At 32.0% G+C, this 25503-nt stretch overlaps 1 protein-coding gene across 2 annotated transcripts; it reads left to right on the forward strand.

Annotated features, from left to right (window-relative positions):
• Positions 1–4506: 4506 nt before the first annotated feature.
• LOC146993802 (uncharacterized) lies at positions 4507–25414 on the forward strand. Of its 2 annotated transcripts, XM_085826545.1 has the most exons (3): positions 4507–8846; positions 23505–23650; positions 25228–25414. In XM_085826545.1, the coding sequence occupies exon 1, from the start codon at positions 6077–6079 to the stop codon at positions 7592–7594; it is 1518 nt and encodes a 505-aa protein (XP_085682671.1). In that variant the 5' UTR covers positions 4507–6076; the 3' UTR covers positions 7595–8846; positions 23505–23650; positions 25228–25414. The 2 variants fall into 2 exon arrangements, with proteins under 2 accessions (XP_085682671.1, XP_085682670.1); XM_085826544.1 differs by lacking the exon at positions 23505–23650.
• Positions 25415–25503: the final 89 nt, after the last annotated feature.

Below are 25503 nucleotides of genomic sequence, written 5' to 3' on the forward strand. Positions count from 1 at the left end.
ATTGCACACAAGAATTTCACTTTACTTGCACATTATAAACATCAGAGAAGATATAAACTCTAAATGAAGGCGTAATTAACATTATACTTACTAAGCAAAGTTCAGCGCTGGACCAGGTTTCCAATTGTCTCTTCGGCAATTATTTACCCATATTTTTCTTCTTTCTTCATTTTTAGGAAATTTTACCAATGTATGACCTTTCCGTGAATGATTTGAACAATTAATAGCTCTACATCCGCCCATTTTACACAAAAAAAAAAAAAAAAAAAAAAAAAAAAAAAAAAAAAATTGTTGCATCGTAACCACTCAGCCGCCATTAAATCTCCCACTTGGGAGCGCGAATGCCGGATGATTCAGCCTGGTATATAGGAGCCTTATCCATATGCTCATCCATCTAGTTTCACTTAACGAAAAATCAGAGAATTGCTCAAACTCGGCATTTCGCACCACATTGACTTTGCCTATGTGCACATCGATCTATTTTCACTTTAAAAAAATCCCAGAGTTGCACAAAATCGGCATCGCGCACAACCTCGGCATTGCGCACCACATTGGCTTTGCCCATGTGCACATCGATCTATTTTCACTTAAAAAAACATCCCAGAATTGCACAAACTCGGCATCGCGCACAGCATTGGCTTTGACCATGTGCACATCGATCAATTTTCACTTTAAAAAAAATCTCAGAGTTGCACAAGCTCGGCATTGCGCACCACTCAAAATCGTCTATACGTCTCAAAACCGTCTCTCTAGTAGTTTCATATTTGTTCCACAAATTGGGCATTTATACGATATTGCAATCAAACTTTTCTCCATACACCACTCAATAACGCTCCTTTTGCCTCTTCGTTCCAACTGATTAAAAAAATCCAGATTCAAATACTCATCCATTCTGCAGTAAGAACCGATTTTGACACACTCATCAATAATCAAAACATTCTTTAAGCAAAAAAGACAGACAGACAGACAAAGTAGACAGATGTCTTGTTTTGCACCCGCTAAGTCTTTCTGCACCGATGGGCGGAAAATCGAGCATAGGTGCGAAGGAAAGGTATATAGAAAGAGGGGCAATTTCGTATTTGAGGAGAGTAAAAGGGAACTTCGTACATCTTGTACGAGTTCAAAAGGCCAGGAAGAAAAGATGGGACAAAATAAAATTTAAAATAAATGGCCCAAAAATAATAGAGGGGAAAAAAAAAAAAAAAAAAGGGGCCTATAGAAAGAACAGGAAAAGAAGTAGAAAATATCCTAAAATACGATTGTGTCCATGAGTGTAGTTAAAAGGAGAAGAAACTGTCTTCATTTACAATAAATAGTGTCTCACAGGTGTGTTTGTGTAGTGAGTGTGTTTGGTAATGGTGAATAGATGTGTTACTGGGGAAAAAACAAATATTGACGGTGTTAAAATGCTTCGTATCAAGGTATTTAGCATGGAATATAAAGTAATATGTACGCTTGCATCCTGAGATATCAACAAAGGTCATCAAACAAAAGTATATATTAATTTAACCAAAGTAACTTATGCTACTTTCATTCTCAACATTTTCATACATTTTTCAAAAAGCAGCAGCAGACTAACAACATAGAACCATATACAATACAAGACCACAACCGCATACACCCAAATAAATAAATAAATAAATAAATAAATAATATAATATATATATATATATATATGTGTGTGTGTGTGTGTGTGTGTGTGTGTGTAAATTACTGAGTATATGTATTAAAAACACAAATTAAACAGTATTTATTAATTTAACTATCATAATTTATTACAAGATTAATTATTTTACTATCATAATTTATTACTAGTTAAATAATGTTAATATAACACAATGAGGCACACTGTTATTTATATAAGCTCATAGTTCTAAAAATTCATTTAAGGCGGTGAAGAATAAACCATCCCTTACATATGGACATTTAACAGATAGCAAAGAACAGTATGAGAAAAAATCGGTGAGGTATAATATTATTTAAAGGCGAAACTATATTCAAGCGATCTAGAAAGAAAGGAGAATCCAGAAGATCCGAGAGGGAAATAGCGCGATGCCCAAATTATCCCTCTCATCCCCAAATTTTCCCTCTCTCGAGATTCCTTATGGGCTTTGTAAGTGTTGACAGACGTGAACTGATTACGCTGGCGTCTGTTTCGAGTTGATACACAAAGGAAGCCACAAGCAATGGCAATTTCAAGTATTTTTTAATGCTTTAAACTGATGAAAAATTAAGATTTATTGATTTAAAGGCACTTATTTATAGAAATTTGATTTAGTTTAGATGAAAGAAAAGTACTTATCTTAAAATTCCAGGCTTTTGGAGTATATCCTTACATTGTCCGCTGTTTTATTCTCGTCAACATCGGAGCCGAAATTCATTGGAATGATATAGGTTTTGTAGGGGAAAAATAAACATTTTTCAAAGAAATTTAATTGATAATCACCAAGAGGAAAGGAAAAATTTTCACTTTTTTACGGAGCGCAGCGATCGTGCTGCCGCTTGCCTCGGTGATCACACAGCCCTCCCTTTAAGCAAAAGAATTCTTTTCTGTATTTTCAGAAGTTACGGTTATAATTTTTAACTCATGCATTCAATATTTTCAATCATTTGGTAATGATCGTTTTCAATCGTTTAGTATCTTAATAACATATTTGTCAGAGATAATTCGTTGCGTTAAATGCTAACACTACCACACACCACACAAAAGTAGATTTATAATTAAAAAAAATCTCGCGCAGAACATTATAAACCTACTATTTCAACTCAGTTAAAACTTCATTTAAGTTTTCTTTAAATACGAAGCTATAGCATACTTATAACTTGTTTTTAAGGAGAGGCGTAACCAATATTACGTCATAAAAAGGCGTGTCCAAGCATAAGAGAAGTAAACACAGCATCGACTGATGCAGCCTATTCTGCGATTTAGCCAGCAGTATTCAGCAGAATTACTAGATTTTATTTTAAATGATGTTATGATCATCAGTTATGTTATGATCATGTTATCAAAAACAGCAGTAATATTAAAGGGTACTTTTCCGTTTCGCCGGCGCAAATCTCGCTAAGCAGACTTTGTTGGCAACAACATTACAGTATACACATAAAAAAATGTTAACAAATGTTAGGTGCAAGAATTTTTTTATTTTGAAGGCGTAAATATTTTAATATGGTTTAAAATTTTCAAAAAATCCATGAAATAAAGGAAATAGATTTTTAAAAAGGCATTAATTTAAGAATTTACTATGCTTTCATGGTTCAATATCCTGATTCGCCGGCTCGTATCACGTGACCCCAAGTGATCTCATCTCACGTAAACTACGCTACAAAAATCTAATTCTTTCAGTAATTATCTACATTAATTTCAAGTTAAATATTAATTTGGAATACAAGTTTAAACATATTTAAATGCAAGAATTATTTCAATTCGTACGAATAGCTTACTCAGAAATTATGTAAAACCGCAATGCTTTACTTCGCTAGTGTATGCTTATTAGAATTGATGAATTTAACCCTTGATTTTGCCTTTTCTTCATTTCGCCTTCGGGTGAGCGATTTGATTGCATCCTAACTGACTTAATTACCGCGAATCGTCTTTGAGGATAAAATTTAATTATCTTTGTAAAAATTCTATGTAATTGTATGCCAGTATTGAAAGACAATCAATCTGATAAGACATGGCTGCGACTTATTTTGAAAATGAGGCGTAAAAGTTACCAGCGAAGATATTCTGTTTAGCATCAGTTGTACCATTATTGGCGACTTTATCCTTTGCGCCGGCAAAACGGAAAAGTACCTATTAAAGAATATGAAGATCTAATAATTTTTAAATCTTCATATTCTTTAAAATTCTATTCATATTTAAAAATTATTAGAACACTGCTCGTATTTTGTTATACTTCTAACTCGGGAAAAAAAAAAATCTTCCGGATTCTACAATTCTGAAGTTTTAGTTACATGCTCCATTACATAACGCACTTGTAATCTAAGTTTGTTTTATTTGGTTATTAATGCTATATGTAATCATGTTATATGTAATCATGTCGAAACATTTATCAATACGTAATGGATGTATTTACCAAATAATTTTTTGCCATCGGTGTTTGTTTACATCATGATATTAAGGATTTTCTATAAACTAAACTTCTCGAAATTCACATAAAAAAGTGCAAAACAGCCAATTATAGTAACCCAGACAAATAGTTTGTGACATAATGTTGCCACCAGTCACGTGGGACCCGCTCACTTCCGTAAACCGTCAGCGTTTGTAGTCGCATAATTGTAACGGACTTTGAGCAAGCAGTGTTGCGTTGCTGATGCTGAAGTACTAAATGTTTTTCGTCATTAAGATGTACGAAACAATTTATTGTTATACTAAAGTCTATGTGCAAGTAGTCGTCTGTAAGTGTTTGTAAAGTCAAATAAATTGGATATTTTAAACTAAGTTGGATTTTTCGAGTCAAAACAGAGTCCATGAAATATGACGTCACTCTTAAATGAGAAGTAATTTTAGAGACTTTATGATTTAGTGTTTGTATGTGGCAATGTTATCTGTATTTCAAGATGTAGCTTTGATTTGCTTTAAGACGTAAAAATTAATAAATCTGAATTTAAGATTAGAATCTTCTAGAGTTTGACACAAGCCTCTTCCGGGCAGTCAAATATTTGTAATTGGAGTGTTCTATATTATTTCCCCTTATTCTTTGGAACATAAGCATTGAAACAGGAGAGAGATCTCTTATATATGAAGCAGGAAAGAAATCATTTAATATAGAAAGTCATTTAAAGAGGCATATGCGTATTCACACAGAATGCACCCTCATATATGTGAGTATGCAAGAAATCATTTAATCAAAAAAGTGCTTTAAACATGCATATGCGCATTCACACAGGAGAGAAACCTCATATTTGTGAAGAAGTAAGAAATCATTTAATCAAAAAAGTTCTGTAAATGTGCATATGCGCATTCACACAGGAGAAAAACCTCATATGTGTGAAGTATGTAAGAAATCATTTAATCGAAAAAGTGCTTTAAATGTTCATATGCGCATTCACACAGGAGAGAAACCTCATATGTGCGAAGTATGTAAAAATCATTTAATCGAAAAAGTGCTTTAAATGTGCATATGCGTATTCACACAGGAGAAAAACCTCATATGTGTGAAGTATGTAAGAAATCATTTAATATAAAAAGAAATTTAAGCAGGCATATGCTTATTCACAGAGGAGAGAAACCTCATATGTGTGAAGTATGTAAGAAGTCATTTAATCAAAAAAGTGCTTTAAATGTTCACATGCGCCGTTCACACAGGAGAGAAACCTCATATGTGTGATGTATGTAAGAAATCATTTAATCGAAAAAGTGTTTTAAATGTGCATATGCGTAATCACACAGGAGAAAACCTCATATGTGTGAAGTATGTAAGAAATCATTTAATATAAAAAGAAATTTAAGCAGGCATATGCTTATTCACACAGGAGAGAAACCTCATATGTGTGAAGTATGTAAGAAGTCATTTAATCAAAAAAGTGCTTTAAATGTGCACATGGACGTTCACACTGGAGAGAAACCTCATATGTGTGAAGTATGTAAGAAATCATTTAATCAAAAAAGTGCTTTAAATGTGCATATGCGTATTCACACAGGAGAAAAACCTCATATGTGTGAAGTATGTAAGAAATCATTTAATCGAAAAAGTGCTTTAAATGTTCATATGCGCATTCACACAGGAGAGAAACCTCATATGTGCGAAGTATGTAAAAATCATTTAATCGAAAAAGTGCTTTAAATGTGCATATGCGTATTCACACAGGAGAAAAACCTCATATGTGTGAAGTATGTAAGAAATCATTTAATATAAAAAGAAATTTAAGCAGGCATATGCTTATTCACAGAGGAGAGAAACCTCATATGTGTGAAGTATGTAAGAAGTCATTTAATCAAAAAAGTGCTTTAAATGTTCACATGCGCCGTTCACACAGGAGAGAAACCTCATATGTGTGATGTATGTAAGAAATCATTTAATCGAAAAAGTGTTTTAAATGTGCATATGCGTAATCACACAGGAGAAAACCTCATATGTGTGAAGTATGTAAGAAATCATTTAATATAAAAAGAAATTTAAGCAGGCATATGCTTATTCACACAGGAGAGAAACCTCATATGTTTGAAGTATGTAAGAAGTCATTTAATCAAAAAAGTGCTTTAAATGTGCACATGGACGTTCACACTGGAGAGAAACCTCATATGTGTGAAGTATGTAAGAAATCATTTAATCAAAAAAGTGCTTTAAATGTGCATATGCGTATTCACACAGGAGAGAAACCTCATATGTGTGAAGTATGTAAGAAATCATTTAAACGAAAAGATAATTTAAATACGCATATGCATATTCACACAGGAGAAAAACCTTATATGTGTGAAGTATGTAAGAAATCATTTAATCTAAAAAGTAATTTAACTGTGCATATGCGCATTCACACAGGAGAAAAACCTCACATGTGTGAAGTATGTAAGAAATCATTTAATATAAAAAGAAATTTAAGCAGGCATATGCTTATTCACACAGGAGAGAAACCTCATATGTGTGAAGTATGTAAGAAGTCATTTAATCAAAAAAGTGCTTTAAATGTGCACATGGACATTCACACAGGAGAGAAACCTCATATGTGTGAAGTATGTAAGAAATCATTTAATCGAAAAAGTTCTTTAAATCTGCATATGCGCATTCACACTGGAGAGAAACCTCATATGTGTGAAGTATGTAAGAAATCATTTAATCTAAAAAGTTCTTTAAATGTGCATATGCGCATTCACACAGGAGAAAAACCTCATATGTGTGAAGTATGTAAGAAGTCATTTAATCAAAAAAGTGCTTTAAATGTGCACATGGACGTTCACACAGGAGAGAAACCTCATATGTGTGAAGTATGTAAGAAATCATTTAATCGAAAAAGTTCTTTAAATCTGCATATGCGCGTTCACACTGGAGAGAAACCTCATATGTGTGAAGTATGTAAGAAATCATTTAATCTAAAAAGTTCTTTAAATGTGCACATGCACGTTCACACAAGAGAAAAACCTCATATGTGTGAAGTATGTAAGATGTCATTTAATCAAAAAAGTGCTTTAAATGTGCACATGTACGTTCACACAGGAGAGAAACCTCATATGTGTGAAGTATGTAAGAAATCATTTAATCTAAAAAGAAATTTAAGCACGCATATGCTTATTCACACAGGAGAGAAACCTCATATGTGTGAAGTATGTAAGAAATCATTTAATCTAAAAAGAAATTTAAGCACGCATATGCTTATTCACACAGGAGAGAAACCTCATATGTGTGAAGTATGTAAGAAATCATTTAATCTAAAAAGGTCTTTAAATGTGCACATGCGTGTTCACACAGGAGAGAAACCTCATATGTGTGAAGTATGTAAGAAATCATTTAATCAAAGAGGTGCTTTAAAGGTGCATATGCGCATTCACACAGGAGAGAAACCTTATATGTGTGAAGTATGTAAGAAATCATTTAATCAAAAAAGTGCTTTAAATGTGCATATGTGTATTCACAGAGGAGAGAAACCTCATGTGTGAAGTATGTAAGAAATCGTTTGATCTAAAAAGAAATTTAAACACGCATATGCATATTCGCACAGGAGAGAAACATCATATGTGTGAAGTTTGGAAGAAATCATGTAGTCTAACAAGTAATTTGAACGTGCATATGTTTATTCACACAGGAGAGAAACCACCATATGTGTTAAGTATGTAAAAAATCATTTAATTGAAAAAGTGATTTAAACGTGCATATGCGCAATCACACAACAGAGAAACCACAATATGTGTTAAGTATGTAAAAAATCGTTTAATAGAAAAAGTGATTTAAACATGCATATTCGATATCACACAGCAGAGAAACCTCATGTTTGTGAAGTATGTAAGAAGATGTTTACTCAAATGGATAGTTTAAACAAGCTTATGCTTATTTACATTGGAGAGGAAATTTGTGTGTGAGGGACATAAACATTCTTTTTCATAAAAGGGATTTAAATATGGATATCAACGTAATTGACCAATATTACCAGTTAAGAATGTAACAAGTTGGTTAGGGCGAAAGAGAATGTCTTATCTACACAGAACAGAAACCTCCTGTCTTTTAAGCCCAAACTGGAAAAAACATTTAGTGAACTTTGCAATAAGCATTTGTCTGTACAGTTAGGAAACTTCATTATGTGAAATCAAGTCTGTATTTTTCTCATTGAATTAGAGAATTTAGGTACAGCAAATTTCTTACAATTTAGAAATGCAAATCCGAATGGCATAAAGATGACGTATGATCCTGTGGGAGAAACATAAATTCTTATTTGATGAAAATGAATTATAAACCATTAATTTTTTTCCTCAAGATGAAATATTTTTTAGGATATTTTTACCTGATAATGGTGTTCAATTTTTATATCTGCTGCATAACAACATGTGTTATCTAGATAGAACTTCAAAAACTGAAACTGTGAAAGATGTCTAATGTTTTTTCCGATATATATACTGTAAATTATATGTATGTTAAAATTGTATGTTTGACAGAAATGTCTTTCTTGTTTCTGTCATGAAGAATGTATTAGTATTTCTCACTCGTCGTGAACCAATGTTGACCATCCTATGCGAGTCTAGTATCAAATGTGCGAGTATACAACTGAAACCAGCGCAAGATTCGACAGCATTGTTAGGAAGGTGATATGAAACATCAAATATTTTCAGTCAAACCCTGAACCTACCAAGTAGAGCAATCCCATGTGTCTAATGCATATAAAAAAAAAAAAAATTGGGAAACATCATTTCTGTTTGGGTAAGAAATCTATATATACTAGATATTTATTAAAACTGTTTTATGTATGTTTGTATATATATATATATATATATTTTTGGTACAACTCTGATATACGCCTTAATTTCACCAAATGTGGCGATATGTATTCTGTGCTGGTTTTTGGCGCGATTTCGTGTTGTATGGCAACCCTGTTGACGTTGAAAACTCTTTCGGTGAACTTCATTGGTTTGCATTATGCTCTGTGTCTGAGAAGCTAGGGAAGAAAGATAAAATGGTGGAAGTAGTTGAATTGAAGTTTGGCAAAAGGAAATATTGTCCTGGCCATCCTGTTGAGGGGTAGTGGGTATTTGGAGGTGTGGAAAGAGGGTCTGGGCAGAGTCGTAGCTAGGGTTTTCAGTGCCCAGGGATAACTGAAGATTTTGCGCCCCCTACTGCTTGCCAAGGATGGAAAACATTTAATTCTAAAATGTCGTAACATCAGTTTGGCACCTCTTGGATTCTACGCCTGGGGACAGATGCCCCCCTTGCCTCCCTCTAGCTACGTCCCTGGGTCTGGGAGATTGGCTGTGCATGATAGAAGTAGGGATTTGTGATTTTATTTATTTGTGAACCATAGTATGAATTTTCTGGATAGTGTGTCTGGCTGTCATATAAATACGATAGTGATTACGTGGCGGCATGTTAAAGGCGGTATGAAATTGGTATTTCTGCTGAAGCATTAATTCATGGTAAGTGCATTTTATTCTTGTTCTTATTTTGTAGAATGTTATATTCATTGTTTTTTTAGTATGAATTTCTGTTGTTATTGCTGTTTTTTTTAATTGTTTGAAATTTATTTTAGTTATTTTGTTGATTAGTGCGTACCGTTTAAATTGTGCAATTCCTAGATTTTTTTTTAAAGTTGAAACAGGATGCTGTATACATGGTATTCTTTGAAATTTATTGTTGTTATGTTAATTTATTAAAGTGAGTTGTGCGTAGTTCGTAGATTCATTTTTTTCCTAAATTGTGCAATTCGTAGATGTTTTTTTAAGTTGAAACAGGATGCTGTGTACGTGGTGTTCTTTGAAATTTATTGTTGTTATTATTTTATTAAATTGAGTTGTGCGTAGTTCGTAGATTCGTTTGTTGCCTAAATTGTGGAATTCGTAGATGTTTTTTTAAGTTAAAACATATCACTGTGTACATGGACTCTTGTCAAATAATTTTGGTTAGAAACTTTACGGTTTTGCTATCTAAATTTTTTGTTTTTGTTTCGGATTTTTAGCTTAAATTGTGTGTTCAGAACGTGGTTTTTGCATTCGCGAAAACCGTGTTTTGGGAGACATTTTAGGCTTAAAGTTCGAAATGTAGACAAAAAATTTAGATAGCAATATGGCAGCGTGGAGATTCTCGCGAAAAATGTTTGGCGATAAATTTGGCGACTTGAGGGCGCATATCAGAGTAATTCCATATTTTTTTTTCCTTTTTGTGTAATAGTGAGATAAAACTAAAGTAATCTGTTTTTATTTTAAGGTGAAATTATTTTCCATTTTGGGAATATTTCGTTTCTCTTTAAAATCCTTTTATTGACGAAATTTTCTTGAAAATGTGAACAGCAATGAAATGAGTTCTTGAAAATGTGTTATAGCAGCTAAGGAGAATACATGTACTTTAACCCTGGCAATGGGTATATCTGTTTGAGGAAACATATTTAGCAAATAGGGTCCTATTGGGAAAAAGATCAATTAAAAGTTTCATTCTTCTGGAAGAATTTAAAATAACTTTTACGATTGCTGAAGTGCTCTCAGGTGGCACTTCTTAAACCTTTTTCATTTATGATGACCCCTTTTGATTAGCCTTGGAACTAAATATAATGTAGAGATAAAAAAGTCTGAAAACTCATTTTATATTGTACGTAAAGAGGTGTTTTCCATTTACATACGTGCCTTGCAAACATTTGGGCTGCCACCCCTGTGGTCTAAAAATATTTAAAATACCTTTCAAATTTCCGATAGACAGTATCGCTCGGAGATAAAAATGTTTTGTTCTGTACGGTGTTGCCATTGCTCGATTTGTTAATCAAAAATTCTTGCAGAGATAAAAATGTTTTATTCTGTACAGTGCTGCAACTGCTTGCTTTGAAATCATTGAGTTTGTTAATAAAAAATGCCTAAGTTTTACAAAATATAAAATAGACAATAAAACAAATCCAAAATTGGGGCTACCAAGTGATATTATTCAGGTGATATTATTCCAAGTGATATTATTCAGGAGGACTATATTATGAAACATTTGATGGCTCCTGATAAAAGAGACTGTCAAGTCTCTTTTATTTTCACAGTGCGAGAAACATGCATACTTTCATGCAGATTCTTCATTATTTAATTTCTACAACAGGGGAATAATAATCTATTAACAGGGGAATAATATTTGGTGGCAGCAATCTGAAACAACACTTTTAGTGATTAAATGTAAAATGTCATTTCATGTCTAATACTCCTTCTGAGCTAATAAAAATAAATATAAATATATTCTCATTGATAATTTATTTCATTACTAGAAATATAAGAAAGAAGTAGTTTTAGGATTTGCTTCAGATATAAAAAAATATATGAAAGGAAATCATGTTTTAACAAGATGGATGTGCTTAATTTTTGCAGAAAAAAAAAAAAAAAAAAAGAAAAAAAGAAAAGAAAAGAATAAATAAATAAAATTAAAAAAAAAAAAAAAAAAACTTAACGCAATACTTGACTCTGCTGGACATAAAGCACATTCAACATTTTTCAACATCTAATAATATTTGCATTTAATATTCATTAAAGCTGAAAAATCATTTTACATAAGTTTGTGGTGCTAAATGGTGGAACATTCATAAATTATCCAAAATTCACTTCTATCTCTAGTCCAGAATACTGTCAAGGATTTTTGTGGAAATGAAAGATTTAAATTTTAGTTGCTCAAGAGCTCAGTATTTTCAGAACTACTCCGATATGCACCCTCAAGTCGCCAAATATTTTTGGAGAGAAACTTCATGCTGTGCCATATTACTATCTAAATTTTTTGTCTACATTTTGAACTTTTAGCCTAAAATGTCTCCAAAAATGCGGTTTTCGCACATGGCAAAAACTACGTTTTGAACACACAATTTAGCTAAAAATCCGAAACAAAAACAAAAAATATAGATAGCAAAAACGTAAAGTTTCTAACCAAAAATATTTGACAAGAATCCATGTACACAGCAACATGTTTTAACTTAAAAAAGCATCTACGAATTGCACAATGTAGGCAACGAACGAATCTACAAACTACGCAGACCTTGCTTTAATAAATTAACATAACAACAATAAATTTCAAAGAATACCATGTACACAGCATCCTGTTTAAACTTTAAAAAAATGCTACGAATTGCACAATTTAGGCAAGGAAGGAATCTACGATCTACGCACTCCTCGCTTTAATAAAATAACATAACAACAATAAATTTCAAATAATACCATGTACACAGCGTTCTGTTTCAACTTTAAAAAACATCTACGAATTGTACAGTCTAGACACTAAACAACAAAATAAACTAAAATAAATTTCAAACAATTTAAAAAAAAACAACAATAACGACAGAAATTCATACTAAAGAACCAATGAACATAACATTCTACAAAATAAGAACAAGGATAAAATCAAATGCACTTACCATGAATTAATGCATTTTTGAGTAGCAGAAATATAAATTTCATACCGCCTTTAACATGCTGCCACGTAATCACTATCGTATTTACATGACAGCCAGACACACTATCCAGAAAATTTATACTATGGTTTACAAATAAATAAAATCACAAATCCCTACTTCTATCATGCACTGCCATTAAAAATAATCTCCCAGACCCTCTTTCCACAGTTCCAAATACCCACTACCTTTCAACAGGATAGCCACAATCATATTTCCTTTTGCCGAACTTCAATTCAACAACTACCATTTTATCTTTCCCTCCCATCTTCTCAGACAGAGAGGCGAACCAACGAGCTCCAGCGAAAGATTTTTCAACGTCAACAGGGTTGCCATAGAACACGCAATCGTGCCAAAAACCAGCGCAGAACACATATCGCCACATTTGGTGAAATTAGGGCGTATATTAGAGTTGTACCGTATTTTCCTTTGGTCTTTATATAGTGGGTGTTTAATCTCATTCATGTCAGTCAAAATATTCTTTTTTAATCCAAGCTATGTTTTTGAATTTTGATAAAAAATATTTCCAAACCTATATTACTATGATTTTTAAGTTATCTGCAATAGTTTTTGCAATTACTTTCATTTCAATAATAAAATTTTCAACATTTGAAAAAGTTTTGAATGAATCATTTTTCATCTTACTCTTCCGATTAGTTTTACCATTTGAAGTAATTACATTGCTAATTTTTCCTCAAAGAGAAAAGTTAAAATTATTTATTATCTCAAAAGGGTACATTTCCGTTTTGCCAGCGCAGGCGATAAAGTCGCCAGTAATGGTACAATTGATGCTTAACAGAATATCCTCGTAGGTAACCTATTACGCGTCCATTTTCAAAATAAGTCACAGCCATTTCTTATCAGATTGATTGTTTCTTTCAATACTGGCATACAATTACATAGAATTTTTACCAGATAGTTCAATTTTATGCACTGAGACCATTTTCAGTAATTAAGTCAATTAGGTTGCAATCACACCGCTCACCCGAAGTCAAGAAAAGGCAAAGTCAAGGGTTAAATTCATCACTTCTAATTCTTGCATTTAAACGTATATTCCAAATTAAGATTTAACTTGAAATTAATGTCGATTGACTGAGAGAATTACATTTTTGTAACGTAGTTTACGTGAGATGAGATCACTTGGGGTCAAGTGATATGAACCGGCGAATCAGGATTTTGAACCGTAAAAGCATAGTAAATTTTTAAATTAACATCTTTTTACAAATTTTATTGGCTTTTTACAAAATTTTAAACAATATTAAAATGTTTATGCCTTCAAAATAAAATTTCTTAGAACTAACATCCGTTAACATTTTTTATTTGTGTATATTGTATGTTATCGCCAATAAAGTCTGCTTGGTGAGATTTGTGCCGGCGAAATGGAAAAGTACCCTCAAAAGTATCTGACAGAAAACACAGGTTCAAGAGTCATTTTTAAAAAAAGCAGCAAGTTCAGATTATTGTTTAGTTAAAAATACAATAATTATATCTTTTATTAGTAATCATAATCTTAAGCTACAGCTTCTTGACATTCATCTTACTTTGCATATAATAACAAGTTTTCTATTTGTATTCCATGTCTTTACATATACAGTACAAAGTCCGTAATCCAGTCATAAAAGCCACAAACTTATGCATGCGCGTTTGATGCGTGCGTCCACTACACATGCGTGTAAAGACAGTAAAGCGTTTACTCATGCGCACTTTCAATAGTGAAGAAAGTAACAGAGAGGTTAGTGAAAACGAAAAAATTTTGATTGACAAATTAGTCAGTATTCTCGATACAGCAATTACAGTACTTGAACAGCAGAACTTTATAACTGAACAAGAAATTATGTCTGTTTATAGAATTAAAGAGAAAGTATAAGTACATAAAACGAAGCAACTTAAACAATTTACATTGAAAGAAATGTTTAATAAAGTAAACATTAAACTCTTTTCTTTTGTAAATTAAAAAAAAAAAAAACCTTTAGTTTGTAATTTCATAAATTATGGTTTCATACTTTATGATTTCTGCATGCCATGTTACCAGATTTAAATTGATGATCTATAATCCAGAATCGCCGAAGTCCTGAGGAGTCCGGATTGCGGACTTTGTACTGTATTAAAAAATAAACATTTCTTTAGGGCACCGCTTTTAACCTTTTTGCGACGGCGCACCTTTGTTTAAGACGCTCGTGTGGGACGAAAGAGTATCGAAGGCAGTCACCGTACAGGACGGAGGTTTTGCATCGCTAAGCCTAATTTTACAATAAAAATCAGAAAAACAAAAGTTTCGCTTCTAGCATCATAATTTTGGGTATTATTTTAGATTATTACTTGAGCTGTTATATATGTTAAAATTAACCCTTAAAATTTTTTTTCTTTATTATACATGAAAATATACTTAAAAAATTGCTTATCTTCTAATATAATTTTCGGAAGCGCTATTCAAATTATTCCAAAGTTTTAATTGATAAAATCCGTCAGTAAAGTTTAAAATTAATAAAAATAGCACAATAAAGACTATCTACAGTAAGAAGTAACAAAATTTAAAATGAAAGTGAGTGTGGTAAATCTCGAAGCACAGAGATGTATCATTTTGTAACTCTTAGAAAAAGTATCACTCTTTAACTCTTTAGAAAATGAATCAGTACTCTCATTTGTGTTAGATGGTTCACTAACCATACGAGGGTATTCTTCCTCTGATAAATAGCGCCTTCCCGCCATAATAGACTGGAAGTGAGGCTTTCCTAAATAAAAAAAGAAGGAACGGAAATATATCTGAAAGCAATGCAAAACGTAAAAAAACTCCGCACAGTAGCCCTAAAAGACCGTACATAGTAGAGGAAAAAATAGATTAAAAAAAAAGGAATTGGATATAAATCAGATACAAGAATGTTTTCATTAGCATGCAGCGATATAAAGAGCCCACCTCTGTTTACGCATTCCCTCCGCCCCCCCCTCGAACAGCTGATGAGTAAAATGCCAAAGTGAAGCAGAATATATCAAACTCAAGGTCAGGAACCTAAAACTGTGTTTATTTCAAACGTAGTGGACACAGGATGCCATCTAGTGGCCCTCAGAAAAATGTTTCACCTTAAAATGCGTATACACATCACCCGTCCTCTGAATGCGATTTTTACTGATGCATGGATGGGATGCCCGGCTGTAAGAAACGTTCTTAGGGAATGCGTATATGGGACGCCCATCCTGAAAGGGTTAATAAAGTTTATAATTTTGTTCCTCTTGATAGATCAGGCAATGTGTAAACGTTGCATGCTCATTTACAGCAGCTTTAACATGTAATTAAAAGCCAGTGTTTTGGCCGTTCACCACTTTTGTGTGTAATCTAGAGCAGTTTTTCTATTCCAAAACTTAAGTTTAAGAACATTTCTTCAACTTTGCAGTATATGGCTTCCCCTAATCCTTTAGTGTGTTCTTCCAAATGACAAGAAAATAATAATTCTTCATTGATCTACAAACAGCTAGTTCTGAAATCTCGGTTGTTGTGTCCAAGTGAGTTGTAAATTTGGGCTTTCTTTAAGATTAGTATGTGTTGCTTGTGCACAGCTTTGGTACTAGTCCTTTTGGCGACTTTTGGGAGCGATAAATGAAAAATTATGATAACCCAATTATTGATGGTAACCCTGAATACTGAGCTAATATCATTTTTAAAAAAGCCAAACTTTGATAGTCAAGACTAATGCTTTTAATATTACATCAGTGATGCTTGAGTCTTTTCTAAACATCAACTCTGCATGCTATAAACTCCACCCCCCCCCAAAGTAAACAGATTTTTAGTAGAATGAGGTAAACTCTTGGTGTTTTCTTTGCTAAGGAACGACATGCAAATTTAGACTTCTTTACATGTTTCTTAAAATGGGCCGTGATCAAAATTACCATGGTCTAAAAATACTTTTTTGCTTCATTTTGTAAATTAGAACTATAGGGATATGTACTTGTCTGAAGTCCTGTAGCAAAATCAGGTTTTCATTATGGCTTTTATAACATTTTTATAATTTGTCTGACTATGAAAAATGTAATGTTGCCTAGATTATGGAATATACTGCTCATCATTTACAGTTCTCAAATTTTGTAAATCTTACAATCTGATAGCTGTATATGAATAACATTGATTGAGTATCATTACTTTTATTAATATAGTACAAAGTCCGAAATCCGGACTCATCGGGACTTCGGTGATTTAGGATTTTTCTGGATATTAGATCATCAGTTTAAATCTAGTAAGATGGTTTGTAGAATTATAAAATTAAAAATATGAAATCATGATTTATGATCTAAAGGGTATCAAAATTTACAAAAATGCTTATGCTAAAATTTACAAATTTGTTTACCTTATTAAGCATTTCTTTCAATGTAAGTTGTTTAAGTCGCTTCATTTTTTTCACTAATACTTTCTCCTTAGTTCTGTAGACAGACGTAATCTTAAAGTTCTGTAACTGCTGTTTCGAGAATTCAGACTAACTTATTAATTGAAATTTTCTCATTTTCAGTAACTTCTCTGTCACTTTCTTCACTATCAGTAGCGGTATTTTCTGGATCTTGAACCATACTACAGATTTTGCCATTCATTAATGATTTATGATTGTGAAGCATTGTCATCACAATGAAAAACTTCCTTTTATATCATCTTTATTTATTACCGCTTCTTCACATTTCTTTACAAAATCGGTAAAATCCTAATAGAGCCCACACCCTTGGCAACAAACCTGGAATGTGCAGAATCAGGTTCCTGGTTTGCGATCTTCGCACATTTCTCAAAATCGCCAACTTAAAAATAACAAATCAAAGAATTGCACAAATTTGGTATCCATATACACATCAACATATTTTCCCTTAAAAAAACATCAGAAAATTGCACAAACTTGGCATTGCATACTCCCTTGTCTTTGTTCATGTACACATCGATATAAGTGGCCGTGCCAAGAATGTGGGCTCTGCCAGGATCCAACCACAAAATCCATTAATTGGAAAACTTCACCTTTCTTTTGTGATATCCGAAAACCTTTGAAATTAGCGGCTATCATCATCAAATTTAGCTATCCTTCGCTATACATATTTGGCTATGCATCACGAGCTTGGTGACTAACGACAAGTTGTTCCGTAAAATTTTATATTGCTTCACTCGCACACTGAAACAATTAAGCCTGAATTGTATTAGTTGTTTATTATACTAATGTGTATTTCTTGCACATGCTTAAGACTTATCAGAGTTCTGAATAAATAAATTCCCACATATACTAAATGTAATCTTTGGGTCTATGGGTATCTTTAACAGAATCTATTTTTAGCATATGGAAAGAAATGTTTGCGAAATTTTTCCTCTTCAACATTTTTTAGCGCATTTAGCTTAAATCTGTAATCATCTCTAAGTGTGATGTCAACATAAAAGGTTACCTTACTCATTTATTTTTCAATTACTAGCATAAAAAAATTCTTTACACATCGCTACATGAGTCATTATTGAAGTTGTCATTTTGTGATAAACATGCAGTGATGAAAGGAAAGTATAATAAATAATAATTTGCCAGGTTGGCATGAGATCAACGATGTATCTATGTGGAATTTTTCGGTTTGATATGTGTGCCAATGCAGATATGCAGCAACAAAGCCAAACTACTGATCATACAAATTTATGCTAAAATCATGATTTCTTCAATAACAAGGTATTTTATTTAGTATCGAAGTGGAGTTAAGAATCAGACTGCCCAGATACTTTATTATTTTCAGAGGAGGTAATCAAATGCGCATGCACAAAGCCTACAAAAAAATTTTTGTTGGTGATTTTGAGGTCTGGATAATGGACATCCGGATTTCGGACTTTGTACTGTAGTATATTGACATAACTGTCAATCTTTTATTTTAAATTTTATGCAAAATTTGTACATTACTTAGACATTTGATCTAATAGAAATCTGAATCTTTTGTAATAAAAGTAAGAGTACAATTTATATATATGAAAATTTGACTACACGGCAAGTTCTTAAATACTCATTCCAACATCTTTAAATGTAATTGCTATAAAGTTTAGATATGTTCTTTGCAGTCATATAGTGTAACTAAAATTTAGGTAGACATTAAGCAAATTATCGCTATGTCTAAAGTAACAAATGGATCAGGAGAATGGTGTAAAAGATCCTTTTTTAAAACTACTAAATAAGAACAGAAGGCACACTTTGTGCGTACGACTCAGCCAGCCATTTGTGGCAAGATAACCTATGATAATAATTAAGTTCAAATGTAAAATTGAAATTCAAATAAGCTAATAGCCAACGACTACAGAAATCAGTTTAATGCAAAGTTGGCTCAAAACTTCAGCGGCGTGGAATTCAACTATCGGCAATTATAATGCAAGACTGAAGAATACAAATCTTATCTTACATAGCAACCTAGTTACATGGCCTTGAAAGGCCAAGCAAGCTTCGTTTTACAAACTGAAAACCTAATTGCATTGTGGTGGGAAAAGGGGATGGGGAAAGTGACAGTAAAGATCCCAACCGTAAAATAACTCTGGCTACAAAGTAAAGGAACATTACATTCACTTCAGAAATAAGATTTATTTTCTAAGAAATCAATTAATTTCATGTTAAGACACATCACTCAATTGCTGTTGGAAAAACTGTTTCAGAATGAGAAAAGTGAGGTAACTACAAATATTATTATCATAGTTTTAAACTATTGCTATATAAAGCTTTCCTATAAAAATGATGTGGATAGCTACAGCAGTGTGAAGCGTAGAAAAATAAAAACTAACATTACTTTTCAAAATATTTCATTTAACTCATAATGAAAAACATTCTTCTTTTTTTCTTTTATTCTAGCTAATTTTTGTTGCCCTATAGTTATTGTAAAAGGGCAAATAAAATATCAGGATATTCATTTAAAAAGAGAAAACAGTTTTTATGAATAGAAAATAAATATGTATGCAGGCTAGCAGAAGAATTCAAAAAGGACTTTTCAAGAGACAATTGATCAGATTCACGTTGCATGTAAGGACAACCACAAAAACCCCCATACAGCCAGCCTGAACGACCAGTGTTGAGTGGCTTATCACTCCACCACTAGTGGATCATGAGTTACGACAATTGTTGCAGTGTATTATTACCATTGGTACAAAATTTGCTTGTTATGATAGTTTAATTGTAGCTTTTAACTTATAATCAGAAATTACTTGTAATAACTTGAGCGATTAAAAAACACACACTTCTTAATATTATTATTACCATTTACATAATATAAGTCATAAAAGTATTTCTAACACTGGTACAAAATTTACTTGTTAGTATAGTTTAATTCAATTTATTTCAACATAAAACATTTTTTATTTACTTTTAATAACAGAAGCTAAGAAACTAAAGTATCATATACTAGCTTTAAAATCCATTTATTAATCTTGTAAATTTCATTACTCATGACATACGATTACTTATAACATATGGCAGTGTCTCAGGAATTTATCTTAGCAGTACTAAGTGCTAAAATTTGGAGAAAGACTTTTTTGCAGTAATCTAATAAAGAGCCTATTTTGTAGCATTTTTATTTAGCCTAGATATATTTATCATGAATGGGAACGGGTTTTGTTCACGCATCAAAGCCGGGTTGGCCTTGGCAACAAAACTTTCTAGCCAAATCAAAAAATCGCCAAAATGACTAATACTAAAGCTGTTCCATTGCTTGTATTGGCCTTTGCTTATTTTAGAAATTTTATTGGCAGTTTGTCAAAGAAATCTTCAAACGTTCTTTGCCAAATTTACCATTTTAATATAGCAAATAATACAGGATCTTCTCTCCAGTGGTGTGCCCCACCAGTGGCAAGTGGTTTAGACCTCTGAATACTTGTTGTTTGACCTGGTTTGGGTTTGATCCCAAAGGAATGCTTTGTGGTTTTTTTCCATGTTAACATGAATATGGACCAGTTCTCTGTAACAAGTCCTCCACTAAAGTATACCACCTCTTAGACATAGCTATTGTGGCCTTGCTAAGTTATGATTGGGCAGCAAAGCACAATTTTAAGATAGCCGCTACACAAAACCAAAATAACAAGTTAAAGGATTGCAGAGACTATGTACACATTGATCTATTTTCACTTAATCAGAGCATTGCACAAACTCGGCATTGAGCATTGACTTTGCCCACATACGCATCAATCTATTTTCGCTTAAAAGGCGAAGGAGCACCCAACTCTACACTAGAGTAAAAAAAAAAGCATGCATATAATCTCAATAAACTGCATTTTAAATCAAACAACAAAATAACATAATAAAGCACTACACACTACTATTGCATCTACTCACTACACAAAGGAAATATCCACTTATTTAGAAATTTCTGCGACTTCAGTCTTTGGCACACAAAATTCCTTAACAGCCTCCAAAAACTTTCCTCAAACCATATTACCTTTGTAACTGAATGCTTTATATGTTGAGCATTTGAACCTTTCTTGCGACAAACCCATAAAGCCATCTCAATGACCTTTGGCGTCGAGCATACGCATTTTCTTCATACAAACAGAACATATAGTTCTGTTGAATTACATCCAACAATGTTTGTTTTCTTCTGCCCTCAACCACTTCAAAAAACAACAACAACAACAAAAAATACACCTTCGCATCTCTCATTCTATACCACCAAACACTTAGTTTATCACTGGCAGACATTTTACGATGCAAAGCACACAATATGCAATGCAGCAATAAGCCCTCAATATTTCCCCATCAGTAAAATTGACTGCAGTCACGCAACCAATCATATCATATAATCGGGTTTCGATAACATTCAACTACTCAGGTTACCATAAATGAAACAACTTGCTGATAATCCAAGAGGCACCCTAAAATATAGCCTAATGTAGGCTTTTGTTTCTTGAGGTACATATGATGCTTAGATTCGAGATTTAAATTTTGATGATTTCCTACTGCCCACCTTGGAATGCCGGTATGGCACAAAATGTTATGTACTGTATGTTTGTGGCATATTTTGTTTCTGGAATTACTTCTAAACCTGTAATGTGATATCACTATTATGATGCTCTTGGTGGTATTTTTCAATATGTAAATTTAATTTACAACTCATCTTAGAATAATAAAAAATAATGTTATAGTACTGCAGAAAAAATGCAATATATTTCATTTCTTTTAAAATGAAGGGAATACAGTTAATGTTACTTTAATTGCATATATCTGAAATAAATTTTCAAAGCCTCAAGGTTTTACTTTCTGATTCAACTGGGGAGTATGATTTTCTGATTCAATTGGGGAGTACGACCCAAGGTTTAAGAACTCTCAGAAAAGCAAAATCATGGGTGGTAGTATTGGCATTATATCACAAGATACCGGCCTCTGTTCAAATAGATTAGAGTTATACAAAAAATGGCTTATTTTTAAAGTTGCTTCTTTAATATAATTAAGAACTTGTGTGCATATTCAAACAAGAATATGCTTGAATATGTACATGACTTTTTAATTATATATTCAAACAAGAGTATGCTCATTCAAAGCAAATCTAAATATTAAACTACCATCACTAAAACTACATTAATTTATTTGGACATTTGAAGGGGGAAACCTACAACTGAACTAAGCAAGTTAACACTGGTTTGAGTAATTAAAATTTCTGTCATTGTTCATATGAATTTTAGAATCCAGAATTTTAGAAAAAATTATAAATTTCTGCATTAATTTATTGTAAAAGTTGTTTAATGAATATTGCCATCATTTTCCAAGTATGAATGAAATTTGGTTACTTTGAATACATATTGTCTAGGAAATGGATACTGTCTAATTAACAAGACTGACAAGAAAAATGATCAAACTGATTTCAAAACTCGCATTTATTTTGGTTTGCCTTATCTGTAAACATATTCATTTTATTGTAATTTAAATTATATACTCAGTATAACAATTATAAAACCTAATCATGAAAATTATTTATCAATATTTATACTGTGAAAAATTACTAGTTTAAATAATAGCTAAATTTTTATTCATCTAAGATATTATGTATATAGATGATTGGGAGGAATTTTTTCACCATTTATTCAACAGCAGTGTTTAACTTTTTCTACAGCAATTAACTTACTCAAAATGCTGGTTTACATTACCAAAAATCTGAACTCCAGAAACATGCATAAAATTGATGGCTCTGCTAATGTAATCTGAATGATTTCAACCCTCGAATGAGCTGGTGTAAACCTCAAGAAATGAAATTTTTTTATTTTTTAACCCATAAATGACTTGCATTATTTTTCAAAACATATTTTTTAATCTTCTGTTATTTTTTGCTTAAACATATTTGTAAATTCTAACTAAAGCTTCAGTGTTTCTGAGGAAGAAAAAATTGTTTCTCTCACATTAAAAATTTTCATAGAAATATACAAACATATACAGTACAAAGTCCGTAATCTGGACTCGTCGGGAATTCGGCGACTCCGGATTAGGGGTTTTTCTGGATTATAGATCACAATTTAAATCCGGTAAGATGGCATGCAGAAATTATACAATTAAAAATATGAAACCATAATTTATGAAATAAAGAGCAATTATGATCTAAAGGGTATCAAAATTTACAAAAAAAAAAAAAAAAAAAAAGCTTAATATTTATTTGTTTACTTTAGTAAACATTTCTATAAATGTAAGTTATTTAAATTTCATCGTTTTTTGTGCTAATACTTTCTTTTTAATTCTATAAACAGACATAGTTTCTTATCCAGTTACAAAGTTCCACTGTACAAGTCCTGTAATTGCTGTGTCGAAATCGAAATTTTTTCGTGATCAATAATGTTCTCTGTTACTTTCTTCACTATCGGAAGCGCGCATGGGTAAACGCTTTACTGGCTTTATGTGCATGTGTAAGTTTGTGGCTTTGAGGTCTGTATTATAGATCATTTTGGATAATGGACGTCCGGATTAGAGACTTTGTACTGTAGTATTATTTTTTTTTTGCAAAGTTCATTTTTAAATTTTCAGATCTCATAGAGGCTGCAACCAATCAAATGATATTATGAAGACATGCCAATCTTCTAGAAACATTAGATAATAAAATGCTCAAGGTGAAACAGATTTAGCAATGATTCTCCAAAACCTCGTCATTGTGACCCATGAGGAATGCTTTGGTAATGACATTTTAAGTTTTAATTTGACAATGCCAAAAGATGTATCAAGTGAAATTGAGATTTTGTTATCTAACAAATATTAAAATGTATCGAAATCATCAGAATATTTTTTAGAGAAATTCTGAGTCATCTAAAAAATTTGCGTGGAAAAGTTGTTCTCCTATACACTTTGTGATGTTTGTCAACAGAGAATCAATAAAAAAGGAAAAGTAGGTAGTAATTTTGGAAAAAATACATGATCTAGAGCTCTTAGATGTGTTTTTACAATTAATAATCAGAATCTTTTGGAAAATATGACCCAAGAAAATAAAAATATAATAATAAAAAAAATCGACAAAATTTTTGTCTTTCTGTATCCATGTCAAAGTGCTGTACTGGCTTTCTGCTTTACAATGGTTATAAAGGCTTTCCTCAAGAATGAACCATTCGGTCTCTGGCTGAGATATCAATTGTCCATTAGTATGCGCAGCAATAGCAAATTCTACATATACTAATATCAAGCAGAATTTGCGTTTATCTGAAAATGATACATTAGATAAAACAGAAAAGCTTTTCTAATATTCGTGTCTAATTGTATATTTTGAATGTCAATTTCATCCAGTAAGAGATTTTCTCAACCATTCGGTCTCTTTTTTAACACATCTTTCTATCGATGAGCAAATAATACCTTATTTTGTGGGTATTTGTGGAAAACGTTTTTTCAAATTGAAACCTGTTCATTCAGGTATAAAATTGGTATTCTTCTGAAGGGTATGTGTGTCATTTTAATATGCACTGAGGAAAATTTGCAATGAAACTCACTGATCTTAGACTAGATGGAGATGCTGTAATGCATCTTTTAAGTGTCGTGGAAGTTTTTCCAAATCATTACATATACTTCAACAATTATGTAGCATTGCATAAGTAATTTTCACTGTTGCATTTTCAAAATTGAAAGAGCTATGATTTCATGCTATGCAAATAACTCACGAGAACAAGTTAAAAAATTATTTCAACGTACTTGTAAACAAATCATAAAAGAAGAGAATGTGGAACATATGACAGTGTATTTGATAACAAACATGGCATTTGCAGTAGTTTGATGGAATGATAATTCCATAGTAACTATGGCAACTAACTTTGACATAACTGATGTGCATTCAGCGGCCAAGAGATACTTCATTTTACATTATAAATCACATTTAAATAAATAATAGGATGGGATATATAAGTTTAGATAATTCAGTATAATTTGATTTCAAATGAAAATGTTGAAAAATATTACTTCAAAAATTTCATTTAATTTATTAAATGAGCATAATTCAAAATGTTATTCAGCAGTCTTTCTGAAATGTTCTAATTCATCTTTTCTACTTATTTTTAACATATTAAGAAATAGACAAGAAGAGAAACACGCTAATATGACAATCAAAATCGTAAAAACAACCTTCTATTTAGCGTAAGTATATTGAATATACTTACGCTAAATACAAGGTTGTTTTTACGATTTTGAATATTAAGAAATCTTATTTTTAATCAATTTTCTAAAAAGTAAAGTTATTTGGTAATTCTGGATATTTTCTTTTTTGTATTTACAGTTTGCAAGAAATGGCATCACGATGATTAGTATAATGAAGTGTTGTGGAAATCAGCTGAAGTTTCTCAAGAACAGATGCCTAAGTAACATAAAATATTGAACTCATGTAACTCGATACATTTGATGATTAAATCTGAAAACTCCTATTTCAAAGGCAACATTTTAAAATAAAATCCTTAGCTAAGTCACTCCTTCATGCACATAATTTACTGCATATAACATTTTAATGTGATTTCGTATGAGATTAAATAGGCATATGTATTGCTAAATGACCCTT

Source organism: Stegodyphus dumicola, chromosome 11 (genome assembly GCF_044657685.1).
Source record: "Stegodyphus dumicola isolate Sdum_Otavi_A_Nest chromosome 11, ASM4465768v1".
Taxonomy (NCBI): Eukaryota; Metazoa; Arthropoda; class Arachnida; order Araneae; family Eresidae; genus Stegodyphus; species Stegodyphus dumicola.

What these genes read in the sequence shown, in the direction of transcription:
- LOC146993802 (XM_085826545.1), top strand. Translation starts at nt 6,077, where the DNA reads ATGTGTGAAGTATGTAAGAAATCATTTAATATAAAAAGAAATTTAAGC.